Source organism: Typopeltis vanoorti, chromosome 23 (assembly GCF_054136105.1).
Source record: "Typopeltis vanoorti isolate ZY-2024b chromosome 23, IOZ_Tvanoo_1.0, whole genome shotgun sequence".
Lineage (NCBI taxonomy): Eukaryota > Metazoa > Arthropoda > Arachnida > Uropygi > Thelyphonidae > Typopeltis > Typopeltis vanoorti.
In genome coordinates, this window is record NC_143571.1 from 76,365,714 (window position 1) to 76,381,447 (window position 15,734).

Genomic DNA, 15,734 nt, shown 5'->3' on the forward strand with positions numbered 1-15,734 from the left:
TAAGAACACCATAATGATTACTGGAGGTTATCGTGACTTGGAAGATGAAGGGTGTGTGTGGGGGGGGGGGAATCCATTTCTGACCTCTAGTTGCTTTAGCCCACCTATGGTATTAATGTACAATAAGTTTACATTCTTTTGTGAATGAGATTAGCAAAAAAAAATTAATAAAATATATAATAAGGTGCATAAATATCATAATAGAATGTCAATATCTATAATTGAAAAGACTGGAATGATAGTCTAATCACGAGTATCATCAGGCATTAAAACTTGAGTTTTTTTCGTTGACCAGATATTAATAAATGATATACACAAATTGTCAACAAGTTTCACCAGCTATTCTGTCTGACTTCTTTAGGACAAGTATAACGGTGCACACTAACGTTTGCTAGTAAAAAAGAAGAATGGAGTAACACAGTCAAATAAATTAAAACTGACGCATAACATTATCAGCATGGAGCATGGTGCCTCAGTCATTGTTTATTGAGCGTGTTATATAGTTTTTAGCGAAATGAAATTCTGGTAAGCTGAGTGAATTTATTGGGCTTTTCCAGATGTCTTTCAGAATCATTCCTTGATTTCTGTTTAGAATTTCTCCCGAACAGAGTACAACCTTGGCTTCTTTGAAGTTTCTACATTGAAAATCTTCTTCTATATAAGGCATGGAGCTGTTATCCCAATCGATGGTGTGGTTAGAGATAGAGAAGTGATGAGCTAATCCCGAAGTATCTGTTCTGTTGTTATTCACGTCCCCTATATGTTCTTTTTTTCAAATTTCCAGGCTTCTTGATGTTTGGCCTATGTAATGTAATTTAATCCACAGGAACATGGGATGTTGTATACACCTGCATATTTGAAGAAGGCATTCATGTCCTTAGGAGATATGTGGCATATAGTTTTGACAGGTTTGAGAGCAACTCTGGCATTGAAAGACTTTAGGAGTTTGGCTATTTTTGTTGAAACTGAGCCTGCATAAGGGATGATGATGGATGAGATGTATATTGCACGGCAGGAGGTTGTTGCTGTGGAGGGTTTCTATGAAGAATCTTTTTGATTATATTTTTTGGGTAACCGTTGTTTACTAGTGTTTGAGATATGAGAGTGAGTTCATCAAGGAGATCTTTTTCTTCTGAGATAATATTGGTCGCTCTATTCTTAAGCATATGTATTATGCTGAGTTTTTGCGCAATATGGTGAGACAATTTGAAGTGCAGATAATGTCCAGTGTCTGTTGGTTTTCGATAGATTGTGAGCTGGATTTGTACATTCTCTTGTTTCTTTATTAGTGTATCTAGAAAAGGCAATTGGTTATTCTTTTCAAGCCCTAACGTGAACTTTATTTTTTGGTGGAAGGAATTTATTTTTGTAAGGAAATCAAATAAGGTAGTTTCTGTGTCTTTCCAAATTATGAAAACATCATCTACATATCTCCACCAAACCTTGTAAGGTGCTGTCCGGTTTGAAGGCCATTCTTATTTTAGCTATTTTTTTGATGCATTGCTAAGCATGGAATAGATATTGTGCCATTGTAATTAATTTCTGTGTTATCATGGGGTGGTTCATCAGAAAATAAGTTTCTTTAGTATCTTTTTTGATTATTTATTTTGGAGAAACTGATGAAATAGGATTTGAAGTTCTTGTTTTCATTTGATGTCATCATTTGTTTTAGTAGTTTAAAACACTTTCAAATTTTTCATTTTTCAAGGTAATGGAATTAGCTTGCTTGTAGGTACCTGCCTGTGTGGATTTCTTTCCTATAGACTTCTAATAATAATCCTCTAGCTAAGTTTTTGTTGACAAGGATGTCTAGAAATGGTAATTTTCCATTCTTTTTTTCTTCTAATGTGAATTTTATTTTCAGATGTCGATTATTCAGAAAATATAGAAAATTTTCCAAGCCTTTCTCTGTGTGGTTTCCAGATGTCATCGGCATATCCCCACTATATATATGGTTGTCTGTTCTATAGCTGATTCTTCAAATTTTTATGTGCATAAGTTGGTAATCGGAGGCGATAGAGGTGAGCCCATTGCAAGATCATATATTTGGTAGTAAAATTTTCTTTTCCAAGTGAAGAATGAAGATTTTAAGCAATGTGCTGGAAGAAACGTGTGATGTCCAGAGGAAATAGTTTTTCAAGTATATCTATCGATTCTTCAACAGGGATGTTGGTAAATAATGAAACTATATCTAAACTGGCTAATATATCTGTTGGAGAAATTTGAAAGTTTATCTACAAAATGCTTTGAGTTTTTTAAATGTGAGTCTGTATTATGAGGCTTGAGGAGGTTAGATGATTGTTTAGAGAGAAGATATGTTGGAGAGCTTCTGCCATCAACTATTGGACATAGAGGGATGTCTGTCATGTGAACTTTGAGCACACCATATAATCTTAGAGCGAATGGGTGTGATTTCAGTTTTTTTTAAGGTCTTCTGTAAATTCAAAAGTACTGGAGATTAGATAATTTTTTTTGAAGTGTGATGACCAAGTTGGATCATGGTCCATTTCCAAATACCTGGAAGGGTCTGATAACATGGAGGTGATCTTGATGTCACAGTCTGCACTATTTAAAACATCTTGAATTCCCTTTATCTGCCTTTAGTATAACAATTTTATCATTGTTACATAAACTTTTCAAGCTTCTCTCACTAAAGTTGCGAAATTATTTTTTGACATGAGACTGTTTAATAAAAGTGAAGCGCTAAGTAGCCTTGTGGATAATGCCTCTTCATGAGATGAAAATTTAGTAGCTTTTCAAAATTGGTCATAATGTCTACTTTTGGGATGTGTCTTGGAGTGATAGAAAACAAAAGGCACACTAAATAATAGAAAGTTTTAAATCTAATATGATATTTTAAGTCCTTAAAAAAATCCCCTTAACAATATATGGAATTAATGGATCTATCACACTATAAAAAACCACTACAATTGCTCTTTCTTCCTGAGAGAACTGGCATTGTTGTGGTGGTTTTTCCTTCAATCTGTTTTCCCACTGTAGCATTTGATTATTCCAGTTTTATCATCTAATTTGGTTCCAAAGAGTGAAGATCTTGACTCAGTATAAAACTAACTCACTAAAAGCTGGATATATTTTTATTATTATTGCAAGTGCATCTTCATGGAGTCCTAAGACTCATCGTGAGAAATCCTACTATCAACACAATATCTATCATACCTCTACTTGAAACCATTAACAGACAAGACACTCGACTGACTCAGGCAATCCATTCCATTCATTCATCCAGCCATTCCCTTTATCCAACTCAGCTATCACTCTTCACAAAAAAGTAAGTAAATTACTAAGGCATCACCGACTCTTTACAAAGCCATGATGCCCTTCACAGTATCATATTCTTATCTACCAATTCCTGAACCTTTTTTTTTGACTAACTATTCCAGTACTTTTACCACTACTCTTAAAATACTGATCGGTCTGTAATTTGCTACCAGACTTAGATCCTCCTTTATGAAAAGGAATTATTTTGCCCTAATTCCACTCTCTTGGGACTTTGTCAGAACTGAAACTTAAATTAAACATATTTAAGTTAAGGATATTATATCCCATATTGTTTCTTAGCCGAATAAGAAACTCAAAGAGTTTCATGCCGAATATATAGAAACTCTATATAAAGTTCGGCAATTCCAAGCGTAAGCAAATACCTGGATAGTGCAGCACCTGATCCATTAAGGTAGTGCAAGCTGAGGCAACTCATAGAAAGGGTGGAGCAAGCTCCGATCACTATTCTTGATATTTACCCATAATGTGAACTTAGCTCCTAGGAGCTGTATTATTGTTCAATCAACATTATAACAGAAGGTCACTACCCAGACCAGTTTTGACCTTTTTTGAGGTCTCATCAGTGAGTAGGTAGACCTAGTTAATACCAAGTTTGAGAATTGCCAAGAAGGTGTCCTAATAAATTACTAATTATATGAAGAGCCAAAGGCTTCAATTCGGCGACAGCTCTTCATATAATTAGTAATTTATTAGGACACCTTCTTGGCAATTCTCATAAGAGGGATGCAAGTTCTGTTCGCTACAAACTTGGTATTAACTAGGTCTACCTACTCACTGATGAGACCTCAAAAAAGGTCGAAACTGGTCTGGGTAATGACCTTCTATCATAATGTTGATTGAACAATAATACAGCTCCTAGGAGCTAAGTTCACATTATGGGTAAATATCAAGAATAGTGATCGGAGCTTGCTCCACCTTTTCTATGAGTTGCCTCAGCTTGCACTACCTTAATGGATCAGGTGCTGCACTATCCAGGTATTTGCTTACGCTTGGAATCGCCGAACTTTATATATAATTTCTATATATTCGGCATGAAACTCTGAGTTTCTTATTCGGCTAAGAAACAATATGGGATATAATATCCCTTAACTTAAATAAGTTCATGTTGCCGAATTGAAGCCTTTGGCTCTTCATATAATTAGTAATTAAATTAAACAGCCTAGTCAAAGGCATTAACAGTTTTCCTGCACATTTTCGTAAAATGCAAACTGATATCCCATTCAATCTCACAGCTGTATTTTCAAATTCTGATTATTCTACAATATTCTAAGCACCTCTAATTCATCATCTCTGTTTTCACATTAGTCCCCATCATCACCTCTGTCATAACAATATCTTCACTTCGATGATATACAAAATGGTCACTCAGTAGCTCAACAATTTCATCTGCCTTTGTTACCTTTCTACCATCGGCATTCATTAAAGTTATTCTTCCAGAGTCATTCTTCCTCCTACTTTCCACATAAAAAAAAAAAAAAAGAAAAAACTAATTGGGATTTCCTTTAACCTGCTTGGCTAACATTTTCTCTTAAGAAAGGCACATCTTGTTGTGCCTTTCTTACCATGCTAGTCACTTTTCATACCTGTTCCTTGTACTGCTCATGATTTAGCCGGTCACCTTACTCCTTATACCATTCACAACTTTTTTTTTGCAGCTCATACTTAATGATATTACTCATCCATCTAACTTCTACCCAATTTATCCTCCTGACCATTGGTATACAGTGTGATATTGCTTTCTCCATCTCCCATGCACTGTGAACATTCTTCCATTGCAGTTCTTTATGCCAATGTACTGCTTCAAGTTGCCTCCTACATATATCATAATCAACTGCCTTGTAGCTCCACATACACTCTTTTAAAACTGGAATTTCTGTTTTGCTAACTACCAAGTCAAGACCACATGATCAGTTCCCCCAATTGGAGGTAATGTAGCTACCATAATTATAGACAGGTCTTCTCATCTTATAACAAGATCCAACACTCTCATACCCCGAGTCTCCTCTGTCACATTCTGCTTCAAGTAATTATCTCTCAGTTAGCATATAAGTTCCATTTCCTTCCTGCCATGTGATCTTTCCTCCTTCCGATCTATGTCTCTGAAGTTGAGTCCACCATAATAATTACTCCACTTGCACTCACTGTACTAATCTCTTGATGTATGTCTTCATCATCCCTGATATCCCTTGGCCTGTAGCAGTAACCAATTTTATATTTTGCCCACTTGGCCTCAATGTCACACTATATTGACTCAAACGAACTGTCATTTGCCTGATCGACTCCTACTCTTGTTAGCTACAATTTATCTGCTATCATCAGCAGTACCCGATCCTGTCTACTCTACCCCCCCCTCAAAAAAATACTAAATCCATCACGTTCTCTCTCTATAACTATGTCATTTGCTATTAGTCTGAATAGACGTCCCAATTCAATATTGTTAGCTGAGAAACAAGATTCTGCAATTTTTGTTTATTCGCACACTCATTTGCTTTATGGGTAATGCACACGCTCATCTGCATCCATCATAATTTCTTTAATTTTCCTGACTTTGTCCTTTCACACTCATAGTGAACAAATTCTCTCTTAGACACTTAATTCCAAATTCATTTAATTACAGTCCATCAGCATTGTAAAATCTTTCCGTTTATCAAACTCAAGCCACAGATCCACAAACTCTACATCATTCTTTCTGCACAAATTGCATATTGATTCATTAACTATTATCACCTTCCTTCTCAGTTTGCCTCTATCATAGCGTGGCAGCACTCACAAACTTCACCTTTCTTGCTCTTCTTTTTCACTTCCTCCAATAACTGGTTCATATCCTCTCTCACACACAATACTTCTCCTCAGGTCACTGGTTCCAGCCAAAACAATCAATTCTTTCTCCTTCCCTTTCTGCATTCTAACAGCATTACTAATATTATTCATTTTTGCACCAGGGAAACAAGATATTGTAGTGCTTTTGTAAAGTACTTCCCTTAATAGAATCATCATCATCATCAAATTCCAGTCACGTACCCTCAAGGGGTGAACAGGATATGATGATAGAACTACATGAAAAATTTACATCATTACTAATTTCCTATCTACAATTTTCCTCCAAATCAGTCTGTTACTTGTCAAGACTCCAACATTACCAGATCTTATATTTCTATCGTCTAAAGCACTTTATACCATATCAATCCACCTATATCTTGGTCTTCCCCTGGGTCGTTTTCCTGCCAACTTGGCAGAGAACACTTGTTTTGCTAATCTTTTCTTGCCCATTCTATTTAAGTGACCATACCACCTGAGATTAGCTCTGCTAATGCATTCCTGGATGCTGACAACGTCAAGTTCTTTCCTAATATAATCGTTTTTATGATGCCATCTGTTCTCGCCTCTAATCTTTCTCAGGACTCTCATATCTGAAGTCTCTAGTCTTTGGTCAAGTGTTTTACTACTGACCCAGCTCTCAGATCCATAAGTTAAAACTGGTTTGAACACTGTCTTGTATACAGTTAATTTAATGTTCCGACTAATTTCTCTCTTATTCCATATTAATTTATTCAATTGACTTCCTACCATACCAGCTTTGTTGATTCTGTTGTCTATTTCCATTTTTAATTTACCATTTTCACTAAAAATTGTGCCTAAGTACCTGAAATGTTTTACTTGTTCCACAGGTTCACCATTCACAACACAGTTGACATTTTCAATGATTCTGCCTATTTTCATTGTCTTTGTCTTTTTATTGCTGACCTTCATACCATATCTATTACAACAGTCATTCAATTAAGTCAGAGAATCTTGCAGACCTGTAGCGGATTTATTTGGAAGTATAACATCATCCGTATAAGCAATGAGCTGCCACTAACATCTGCAATTTTGATATCATGTTGAATACCACTTTCCTTCATAATGTGATCCATATAGATAATGAATAACAGTGGGGATAATGTACATCCTTGTCTCACACCAGATTTAACATTAAACTATCTTCATGTACTTCCTTCAATTCTAACTGCAGACTTACAACTCAAATAAAGTCTAAGTATTGCTTGATATAATGCCCCATTGACACTATATAACTGAAGCGTATTGAATAGCTTCTCTCTTGGCACTTTTGTCATATGCCTTTTCCAAATCGACAAAACTTAAATATAGATCTTTGTTATATTCCCATGATTTCTTGACTATTTGTCGTAAAGTGAAGATCTGATCCTGACAGCCTCTATTTGACCTGAATCCAGCTTGTTCTTCACCAAGCTTTTCTTTCACATTTCTTCTCAACCGTTTCTCAAGTATACTTGCATAGATCTTGCCAGGAACACTCAGTAGGGAAATACCTCTGTAATTCTCACATTCAGTTTTATTTCCCTTTTTATATATGGGTACTATGAGAGCTCTACTCCAATCGTCTGGAATTCATCCCTCTGTCCAGGCATTCTGAACTATGCAGTGCAGCCACTGTAAGACTTTTATACCACCATATTTCAGCATTTCTGGTCGAACATCATCTACTCCTGCTGCCTTTCCACATTTCAAGCCTTTGATGGCTTTTTCTACTTCAAGTATGGATATATATTCCTGACTGCATGCCTGGTCAGTGTTTTTTATCACTGCTTGTTTCATTTAGCAAATTTTCAAAGTAATTACTCCATACTTCAAGGATATCTTTTTCTCCCGTTTTCATGTCACCTTTATCATCTCTAACTCCTTTTACAGCTCTCTTTCCTCCTTTTCTAAGCTTCTTCAACAACCATCAGAATATCTTACCTTCTTGATATTTATTTTCTATGTTCTTGACAAAGTCCTCCCATGACTTTTGTTTAGCTAGTTTTACACAGTGTTTAGCTTTCTTACATTGGTCTCTGTATTCTCTGAGAGCACAAGTGGACTTATTTGCCAGGAACTTTTGATATGCTTTCTTCTTTTCCTTCACTGCCTCTTTAACTTCCTGTGTCCACCATGGAGTTCTGATTTTTCTATCCTTTCAATCAAGGTTTTCTTCAAGGTTTGCCACTGAATCTCCAAGGTTTGGTTTTTGTTCTCAAACTCTTTCATTTTTTCTTCAATAATCTTTGTGCATTTTAGTCTACAGTTCACACCTGAGAGCTGCTCAACTTTTATTCGCTTTAAAACTTTCTTACATGTCATTCTTTTCGATATGAAATTCAGTTTTAACCTGCTCAAGACTAAATAGTGATCACTTCCAATTTCAAATCCTCTGTACACTCTGGTGTCCTGCACCAGGGAAAAAACATCACTATCAACAATAACATACTCAATGAGACTTTTCTTATTGCTTGCCTCTTCTCTCCATGTGTTTGTACATATTTTTATGTTGGAACATGGTGTTAGTAATAACCAGTTGATGTCCTGAGCAGAAATCCAACAGGTATTTGCCATTATTATTAACTTTGCTCTTTTCTCCAAATTTTCCCAAAACATTTTTGTATGTCTGACAATCACTTCCTGCTCTGCTATTTAGATCCCCAACAAGGACCAACTTTTCCTTTTTCATTGTGTCAGTAGCTTTCTCTAGAGCCTCAAAAAATTCCTCCACTTCTACCTTAGTAGAACCTTCTGTGGGACAATGAGACTTATTTGTAGGCATAAATAAGTCTCATTGTCCAGTTCTCCATTCTGATATTTGCCCAAATCACTCTACTTGACACTACCTGCCATTCAAGAAGATGACCCTCGTATTTTGTGTTGAATACTATGGCTGAAGTAGAAAAAGCCATCAAAGGCTTGAAATGTGGAAAGGCAGCAGGAGTAGATGATAGTCGACCAGAAATGCTGAAGCATGGTGGTATAAGAGTCTTACAGTGGCTGCACTGCATAGTTCAGAAAGCCTGGACAGAGGGACGAATTCCCGATGATTGGAGTAGAGCTCTCATAGTACCCATATATAAAAAGGGAAATAAAACTGAATGTGAGAATTACAGAGGTATTTCCCTACTGAGTGTTCCTGGCAAGATCTATGCAAGTATACTTGAGAAACGGTTGAGAAGAATTGTGGAAGAAAAGCTTGGTGAAGAACAAGCTGGATTCAGGTCAAATAGAGGCTGTCAGGATCAGATCTTCACTTTACGACAAATAGTCAAGAAAGCATGGGAATATAACAAAGATCTGTATTTAAGTTTTGTCGATTTGGAAAAGGCATATGACAAGGTGCCAAGAGAGAAGCTATTCAATACGCTTCAGTTATATGGTGTCAATGGGGCATTATATCAAGCAATACTTAGTCTTTATTTGAGTTGTAAGTCAGCAGTTAGAATTGAAGGAAGTACAGGAAGATGGTTTAATGTTAAATGTGGTGTGAGACAAGGATGTACATTATCCCCTCTGTTATTCATTATCTATATGGATCACATTATGAAGGAATGTGGTATTAAACCTGATATCAAAATTGGAGATGTTAATGTCAGCTCTTTGCTTTATGCGGATGATGTTATACTTCTAAATAAATCTGCTACAAGTCTGCAAGATTCTCTGACTAAATTGAATAGCTGTTGTAATAGATATGGTATGAAGGTCAGCAATAAAAAGACAAAAACAATGAAAATAGGCAGAATCATTGAAAATGTCAACTGTGTTGTGAATGGAGAACCTGTGGAGCAAGTAAAACATTTCAGCTACTTAGGCACGATTTTTACTGAAGATGGTAAATTAAATATAGAAATAGACAACAGAATCAGCAAAGCTGGTATGGTGGGAAGTCAATTGAATAAATTCATATGGAATAAAAAAGAAATTAGTCGGAAAACTAAATTAGCTGTATACAAGACAGTGTTCAAACCAGTTTTAACTTATGGATCTGAGAGCTGGGTCAGAAGTAAAACACTTGACCAAAGACTAGAGACTGCAGATATGAGAGTCCTGAGAAAGATTAGAGGCATGAACAGATGGCATCAATGGCAATATCATATTAAAAATGAGGATATTAGGAAAGAACTTGACATTGTCAGCATCCAGGAATGTGTTAGCAGAGCTAATCTCAGGTGGTATGGTCACTTAAATAGAATGGGAGAGGAAAGATTAGCAAAACAAGTGTTCTCTGCCAGGTTGGCAGGAAAACGACCCAGAGGAAGACCAAGATATAGGTGGATTGATACAGTACAAAGTGCCTTAGACGATAGAAATATAAGATCTGATAATGTTGGAGTCTTGACAAGTAACAGACTGATTTGGAGGAAAATTGTAGATAGGAAGTTAGTAATGATGTAATTTTTTCATGTAGTACTGTCATATCCTGTACACCCCTTGAGGGTACATGGCAGGAATTTGATGATAATGATGATGATACTATGGCCACTCCTTCTTTTCCTTGATTGTCTTTGCCTGAATATAACATCTTGTATTTATTGCTCAGAAAGATCTCACCAGTTTTTGTCTTTTTTGTTTCAGTCACCCCCATTATGTCAATCTAGTACTTATCCAATTTCTCTACTAGCTCCATTTCTTTGCCATTCAGGCTTCTTATGTTGATAGTACCGATCTTTAACTCTGGTGATGTTGAGTTAGGGTGTGCTTTCAGATTTGTTCCAGTGGCTGACTTTTCGCTGTTCACCCTGGTTCTCTGGCGAAAACAATGGGGGCCTTGTTTAACCAGGCGACACCCCAGCGGCATGAAATTTTGTCATGTTGCACCATCATTTTGTATTTTGGTTTAACCAATAGGAATACAATTTGGTCGGCTAAATCCCAAATTGCCAGCCCATCCTTGTTCGTTCAGTATCCAAGTAGATACCCAACAGGGTGCATCATGAGAAGGTAAGGAATGGACATTAGGTCAGAAGCCTTACAATAGAATTGGTGTAAAAAAAATTATCTGCTTATGCTCTTTCTCCTGTTTTTCTTACAATTCTTTGGACCTCTTGCTTTTTATGTTCCCAGTTCAAATGATCTTTTGCTGTTTCTGTAGCCTTTTAATCTTGCACTTTATCCTGTGAAGGACGACATGCAAGCACATTATCTCTTTATTCAGATCTTCTACACTTTCATGAACTTCTGCCACTGCACTTTTAATATTATCACCAATATTAACATTTTCTTGTCCATTATCAGGTAATTTGTTCTCTCTGCATTCACTTTCAAAACATTTATTACATACTCATTCACCAGTTTCACTCTCCTTCCACAAATCTTTCAATATTTGTGTCAAGTGAATCTCACAAATTTAGCTGGACCAAAAAGGTGTCTTGGACACCATTGTTCTGCTATGCATAGGTACCATACCAATAATATACCAACAATACTATAAGGAAATATACACATTTTACTTATGATAAATAATTTATGTTTTCTTGTAATTTATGACTAAAGCATTTATGTTTTGACAAATGTTTTTTTTTTTTTTTTTTTTCATTTAAAAACTTGAGTACTTATTGTGAGAATGATTAATCTACAAAAAAAAAAGATCAAGAACATTATCCTGGAATAAACTGCATTATGAAACACTAAGATTTCATCTGAAAAAGAGCTATGGTAATTTTTATATTGGTAAAATTAATGCATGCTTAAATTAAAGTGAAGTGAGATGTAGGTCATGATTAAAGATATGTACAATGAAAATATATCATTCAAAAATAAAAGTTCTAATTACACATATTAGAATCTTGTGTGGAAAATATTTAATGATACAGGCAAGCCTACAGTGTTTAATCAGAAGGGTAAAACTTAAATTACACAAAGTATTTTCAGTTAAAGCATTTACATTCTTAGATAGTTGTCTTGACTAATGCATTAATTCATACGTGGGTGGTCTGAAAAGATCTCGGCTTAACAATGAAAAAAAGAATTTATAATTTTAAAATTATTTTTATTTTTCAACATAATCTCTATTAAGACTAATATATTTATTCCAGCAATGCTCCATCACGATTATCCCATCCCTGTAGTGGTTCTCAGATCGGCAAAACACCCCTCTACAGCTGCAATCGCCTCTTGAGTCTAAAAAAAACGCTTACCAGCAAGGAAGAGTTTTAGTTTTGGGAAGAAATAAAAGTCCGAGGGAGCCAAATCTGGGGAATAATATGGATATTCCAACAATTCATAGTGCAGCTCCCTTAATATTCCCATTGCCAAAACAACTTTGTGGGCAGGTGCATTGTCCTGATGAATGATGATTTTTTCTTCTGCAAACCAGATCTTTTCTCTCAAATTTTGTCGTCTAGTCTGGTTAAAAGATCAGAATAATATTCCCAGGTTATTGTTTTACCTTTTTCAAGATAATTAATAAATAAAATGCCTTTATCATCCCAAAACACTGATGCCATGACCTTTCCTGCTGATGGAACCGACTTTGTTTTTTTTTTTGGCGATGAACAACCAGCTTCTGTCCACTGTTTGGATTCTGGTGTGTAACGGTGAATTCAAGTCTCATCCATAGTAATAAATCGATGCAAAAAATCAGTTTCATTCTTGTTAAAACACTCCAAGCACTGTTCAGAGATTTTCATGCGAGTGCGTTTTTGATCTACTGTGAGCAAGCGAACCCATCATGCACAAAGCTTTTTCATTTGCAGTTCTTCATGCAAAATATATCCTGCATGTTCTTTTGAAATGCCTATAGTCTCAGCAATTTCACTCACTTTGACTCGCCGGTCATCCAATACCATATTGTGCACTTGATCAATGATTTCTGGTGTTGTTACACTTTTTGGACGTCCTTCACGTGGATCATTTTCAAGGCTGGTATGACCACGTTTAAACTCGGTAGCCCATTTAGTAATTGTCAAAAACGAAGGAGAAGAGTGCCAATAAACTTTTATGAACTTCGAATGAATTTCTTTTGGTGTGAAACCTTCTCTTACAAAGAATTTTATAACTGCATGACATTCAATTTTATCCATTTCAAGGGATACAGACAACGCTTTTCCTTCAGACAGCTGTATTCTATTAAGTAGTCCTTCAGACTACTTAATAGAATGACTTGCAATTTCACATGGATGCTTATGACAGATGTACCAAAATGGAAAAAAAAAAAAATCTTGCCAATGGTGTTGCCATCGATGGTCAAAGCCGAGAACTTTTCAGACCACCCTTGTATAATATAGCAAAAAAAAAAGTAAGGAGAAGAGTTACCTCATAGGATAAAATTTTCAAAGGTATCCCATACTGTTCTTTATTCCTCTTTACAGTCTGCAATAATCAATTCTTATTATTAAATTATATATTAATATACATAATTTATATATATATACATAATTTATATATATATACATATACATATACACACACACACACACACATATATATATACATAATTTAACATATATAAATATAAGTTTACTTATATTTTTAATAAGTAAACAACTCTGAAGCATAAAAACAAATGTTTAAGTATGAAAAGATCAAATTATTCTTTAATATTATATTCACACTTTACCCAGTTCTTAAAAAATAGTGCTACATGAAAAGTTTACATTCATACTAACTTCCAATTAACAATTTTCCCTCTAAATGATTATCCATCAGGACTCCAATAATGTCAGATCATATTTGGTCTTCTAATTCACTTCGATCTGCATTATTTCTCTGTTTTTTTTTAAAACACGTGCTTTGCTAATCTCCAACACCTCAATTCTCTTTTGGCTACATTGCATAATTCACAGGGCCTGGTCAAGAGATCGAATTTGAGAGAATTGGAGTAGAGTTCTCATAGTTCCTACCTATAAAAAGGAGAATAAAGCTGAAATTTGATAATTAATGAGGAAATTCTCTACTAAGTACTCCAGCTAAGATTTATGCAAGCATACTTGAAAAGAGGCTGAGAAGAATTGTGGAAGAGAAAAATGAAGATGAATAAGATGGGTTTGGGTCAAATAGTTGAGAAATTATGGTGAAATGACAAAGATATGTTCTTAAGTTTTGTATATCTAGAAAAGGCATATGACAATGTGCACAGAAAAAAGCTTTCCAAAGCACTACAATTATATCAGGCAAATGGAACATTATATAGATATTAACAGCAATACATAGTCTATATTTAAATTGTAAATTGGCAGTCAGAAAGACGGTTTGATGTAAAATCAGGTGTAAGACAAGGACACATGCCATTTCCACTCTTATTTATCATCTATATGGATTGCATTATGATATTAGAATTAGAAATACCACACTTAGCTGTTTGCTTTATGTGAATGATGTTGAACTCCTAAACGCATCTATTACAAGTCTCCAATATTCTCTAAATTGACAGCTGTAACAAATTTTGCATGAAAATCAGGAGGAAAAAGACCAAAACTATGGAATAAAGGCAAGAACATAGAAAACTTCAGCTGCATTCTCAACAAAAAAAAAAAGAAATGGAGCTAGCGGAGGAATTAGATAAGTACCAGATCGACATAACAGCGGTGACTGAAACAAAAAAGACAAAAACTGGCGAGTTCTTTCTGAGCAATAAATACAAAATGTTATATTCAGGCAATGACAATCAAGGAAAAGAAGGAGTAGCCACAGTATTCAACACAAAATATGAGGCTAATCTTCTTGAATGGCAGGCAGTGTCAAGTAGAGTGATTTGGGCAAATATCAGAATGGAGAACTGGAAAATGAGACTTATTTGTGCCTATGGTCCCACAGAAGGTTCTACTAAGTAGAAGTGGAGGAATTTTTTGATGCTTTAGAAAAAGCTACTGACACAATGAAAAAGGAAAAGTTGGTCTTTGTTGGGGATCTAAATAGCAGATTAGGAAGTGACTGTCAGACATACAAAAATGTTTTGGGAAAATTTGGAGAAAAGAGCAAATCTAATAATAATGGCGAAACCTGTTGGATTTTTGCTCAGGACATGGACTGGTTATTACTAACACCATGTTCCAACATAAAAATGTGCACAAATTCACATGGAGAGAAGAAGCAAGGAATAAGAAAAGTCTCATTGACTATGTTATTGTTGATAGTGATGTTTTCTCCCTGGTGCAGGACACCAGAGTGTACAGAGGATTTGAAATTGGAAGTGATCACTATTTAGTCTTGAGCAGGATAAAATTGAATTTCATATTGAAAAGAATGACGTGTAAGAAAGTTTTAAAGCGATTAAAAGTTGGGCAGCTTTTTGTGTATTTTAGTCTACAGTTCACATCTGAACTGTAGACTAAAATACACAAAGATTATTGAAGGAAAAATGAAAGAGTTTGAGAACAGGAACCAAACCTTGGAGATTCAGTGGCAAGCTTTGAAGAAAACCCTCATTGATTCAGCTAGAAGGTCAGCAATAAAAAGACAAAGACAATGAAAATAGGCAGAATCACTGAAAATGTCAACTGAGTTGTGAATGGAGAATCTATGGAACAAGTAAAACATTTCAGCTACTTAGGCACGATTTTTAGTGAAGATGGTAAATTAAATATGGAAATAGACAACAGAATCAACAAAGCTGGTATGGTAAGAAGTCAATTGAATAAATTCATAAGGAATAAGAGAGAAATTAGTCGGAA

At 35.3% G+C, this 15,734-nt stretch overlaps 1 protein-coding gene across 1 annotated transcript in view; it reads right to left on the bottom strand.

The window, feature by feature from the left end:
• Ctu1 (Cytosolic thiouridylase subunit 1) overlaps positions 1–15,734 on the bottom strand; it is a 175,315-nt gene that overhangs the window by 131,604 nt on the left and 27,977 nt on the right. The window contains exon 4 of the mRNA XM_090412633.1: positions 13,378–13,434. Coding sequence (XP_090268759.1) covers positions 13,378–13,434 — 57 coding nt within the window. The remainder of the gene's footprint in view (positions 1–13,377; positions 13,435–15,734) is intronic.